The following is a 4,000-nucleotide window of genomic DNA, read 5'->3' as shown; positions in this document are numbered from 1 at the left end:
ATATAAAATTTTTAATTTAACATTTTGCACTGTCACAAATGAAAAGAATTTTTTTTTTTTTTTTTTTTTTTTTTTTTTTTTACATTTTTTGAAATATTATAAAATAGGAGAATTTGTATATTTGTTATATTAATAATATATTTATATATATTTATATATATTTTTAACACCACACATATATAAATAATATAATATATATAACAATAATATATATATATATATATATATATATATTCATATATAACCACGTATATTTATTTTATTTATTTTATTTATTTTTATATTTGTCCATGTCGACGACGAACCCTACGAGAGAAACAACCGAATGGGATGACCTGCAAAGAAAATTCGGGAACTTACCCCCACTTCCAAAAGAAATAAAAGAAGAAGAAATATATCTAGAAAATCTTGAAAAACTTGAAGAGGAAAATATTTTAGATAAGAAAAATTTGAATGAATTACATGATATTGAAGAGAAATGTATAGACGATGAATATTTAAAGATTATCGAAAAATATAAAAATGATAGAATTAATGAAATCAATCGTATGAAAGCTGAAGATATATATGGTGAGGTTTTTGAAATATCGAAAGAAAACTTCCTTACAGATATTAATGAGGCAAGTAAAAAAAACCCACTCAATAATAATAATGATGATGATGATTATAATAATAATAATAATAATAATTATAATAATAATAATAATAATTATAATTATAATAATTATAATAATTATTATAGTAGTGATAATTATAAACAATCAAAAAGAAAACCGAAAGGAACTCATGTCCTTTTACATTTATATTCAGAGAATGTGATTTCTTGTAAAGTATTAAATAATATTTTAAAAGAATTAGCACAAAAACATAAATATATAAAATTTACCAAAGGTATATATAATCGTATCATAGAAAATTACCCAGAAAATAAATTACCAACCATTTTAATTTATTATAATGGTACATGTATTCATCAAATATGTAATGTATTAGATCATATCAAGGGTGGATTAAATAATTTAAATACGCCAACTTTTGAAAAGTTTATAAATAAATATCATATCTTTAGACCATGTCATAATAACATGTACAATTCTAAAGATAATAACAGTGATAATTGTGATGATGAGGATGAATTAAACAAAAAAAATATACGAACACAAAAACAATATACATCTTTTAATATGTTTTATAATAAAAATAAGAGAAATCAACACTATGATAACTCAGATAATTCTTCTGTCGAAGATAAAGAAATTCATTCAAGAGGATATGCCTCATCATATTTGGACAGCAAATTAAGGTTAAACAAGTTTTAAAACAAAACAAAAAAAATAAAATAAAATAAAATAAATAAAATAAAAATAATAATAATAAATAAATAACCAAACAAATAAATAATATGTAATGTACAATATATATCATGTGGTACATATATATTATTTATAATAACAAAAAAAAAAAATATAATCAATAATAAATTCAAAAATTTTATGTTGTCTTTTTTTCGTAATCATACATATATATATATATATATATATATATATTTATATATATATATATCATATATGTTTACCTCTCCATTTATTTATATATTTATATTTATATTTATAATTTTTTTTTTTTTTTTTTTTTTTGGTGAAATACATATAAATATGTGTCGCATTATTAAACAACAAATATATACATATATGTATGAAATTTTTTTTAAATCATAAAACAGTATAAAAATACGCACACACAAATATATATATATATATTTATATATATATATTTATATATATATATATATTTAGGTACACCTATGAATGATAGTATCAACACATTCAATTTGATATTAAAGCCGAACCTATTAATTTATCCAGTGGCTCTTGTAATAATATTTTATTCAAACATAACCCTTGCGAAGGTGCACACAATTTAACTTTAAGAGGCTTACATAAATGTAATGCATCTCTTACATCTTCTATATTTAAAAGACCAACACCTACTTGGACTAGTGTACCTACAATAATTCTAATCATATGATATAAAAATCGATCCCCTTGTATAACAAATTGATATAAATTATTTTTTAACTCATATACATCTAAAAAATGAATCGTGCAGAAAGTATTGATTTTTCTTAATTTCTCTGTTCCTTTTAAGGTTCCACGAAAACATTCAAAATTATGATGTCCGATAAATAACTTGGCACATTCTTTTATTTTATTAATATCACATGGTATTACTGACCTTATTTCTTTTTCTTTATTTATTATCTTCATGCTGTGGCTTATGTCGTTATATGAACTTTTTATATTTTTATGGTAAAAAGAGGGAGGATCATTACTATGGGATATATGATTAGTTGATATATTACTACTAGATATATGATTAGTTGATATATTACTACTAGATATATGATTAGTTGATATATTACTACTAGATATATGATTATTTAATATATTACTACTAGATATATGATTATTTAATATATTACTACTAGATATATGATTAGTAGATATATTACTACTAGATATATGATTAGTACATATATTGTCACAACCTAAACAATTTTTTTTCTCATCTGACAAAATTTCGTCATCATATGTTCCATTAGGAATATAATTTTCGTCAAAGAGAAGACTTAACTCATCATCATAAATATATTTTAAATCTTCTTCTTTTTTGTTAGCTATATATAAGGCCTTCATACCATTTTTGTCTCCTGGTGTTGTACAGATCTGTTGTGCATTATGTATACTATTCCGTGTTCCTTCCTTCTTATGTTTATTTGTTTTTTTTGATAGGAAGAAAAACCTTGGATCGTCATAAAGTTGCCACGCATAATTTCTTTCTAAGGGTTGACTAGGATTTCTAATATCTAAATTATAAGTATAAATTTTTCCAGAATTATGAAATCTAATATTGAAATGATCATGTGGGCTTTCTAGGACAGCTAATATTTTTATATCTTTATTTAATAGACTGTTCAATGATCTTTTTATGTGTTCCATATCACCATCACATGGTGGTTCTTTTTCATATGATATATATTGACAAATATATTCTTTCGCATGTACACCTTTATCCGTTCTACTAACTCCTATAAATTCAAAAGGTTTATTATTTATAATACCATTTACATTATTTTGATTATAATCATTATGATGAGCACTATTATAATTATTTGTAACACCAACTTTATAAGTATTACAAATATGCTCATTATTATTATTATTATTATTATTATTGTGAATATATTTATACCCATGTAATTTTAATATACAATCCAGAATATTATTCTGAACAGTACTATATTTTTTTCTTTCGATATTTTTTTGACGCTCTGTTTTTTTTTTATTTTTATAATTTTGTAGAGCATTCAAATATACTTCACTACTATTTTCTAATCCTGTCCAACCGTTATAATTCGTACCATCATAATTAACTATTAGAAGTAAGTTTGTTAACTTCTTACGATTCGAAAAAATAAATGAACTGTTATCCTTAGATACATTTACACTATTATTTTGTTGTTCCATTATATTGACATTATCATTATGATCACAAAATAATTTCATTTTTTTATTTTTATTTTTTTTATTTTTTTTATTTTCTATTTTATTTAATTTTGTATTAATAAAATAAATTCCATTTATATTGTTAGACTTTTTTAATATGAATGGTTTATTTTTTATATTTTTCTTAAATATTTTCTTAGCGTTGATTGATAATTTAAAAAAAAAAAAAATTAAGCTTACACAAACAAGTAGTGGAAAAAATTTATTCATATTATTATATTATACTATATTATATTATATTATATATGCACATTATACATGATAAAAAAAAAAAAAAAAAATAGATCAATTAAAAAAAATATATGTTTTTTTTTTGGACTGGCTACATTTTATTTTATGATAAATTGAAAATAAATTAATACAGTTGAAAAATATACCACATGATAAGTTCACATTTACTTATTTTATTATATCTTGGTATTTTTTTTTTTTTT

The 4,000-nt window shown here is 21.0% G+C and overlaps 2 protein-coding genes across 2 annotated transcripts; one reads left to right on the top strand and one right to left on the bottom strand.

The window, feature by feature from the left end:
- Positions 1-290: 290 nt before the first annotated feature.
- Positions 291-1,319, top strand: PRSY57_0007400 (phosducin-like protein, putative; the record flags this gene model as incomplete). Its single annotated transcript, XM_012906223.2, has 1 exon — positions 291-1,319. One exon carries the CDS (start codon positions 291-293, stop codon positions 1,317-1,319), a length of 1,029 nt encoding a protein of 342 aa, XP_012761677.2.
- Positions 1,320-1,826: 507 nt separating this feature from the next.
- Positions 1,827-3,776, bottom strand: PRSY57_0007300 (tRNA pseudouridine synthase, putative; the record flags this gene model as incomplete). Its single annotated transcript, XM_012906222.2, has 1 exon — positions 1,827-3,776. One exon carries the CDS (start codon positions 3,774-3,776, stop codon positions 1,827-1,829), a length of 1,950 nt encoding a protein of 649 aa, XP_012761676.2.
- Between the last annotated feature and the right edge of the window lie 224 nt (positions 3,777-4,000).

Source organism: Plasmodium reichenowi (genome assembly GCF_001601855.1).
Source record: "Plasmodium reichenowi strain SY57 chromosome Unknown, whole genome shotgun sequence".
NCBI classification, from domain to species: Eukaryota; Apicomplexa; class Aconoidasida; order Haemosporida; family Plasmodiidae; genus Plasmodium; species Plasmodium reichenowi.
Note: the sequence above shows the minus strand (reverse complement) of the source record. Positions and strands in the feature narration are given on the sequence as shown.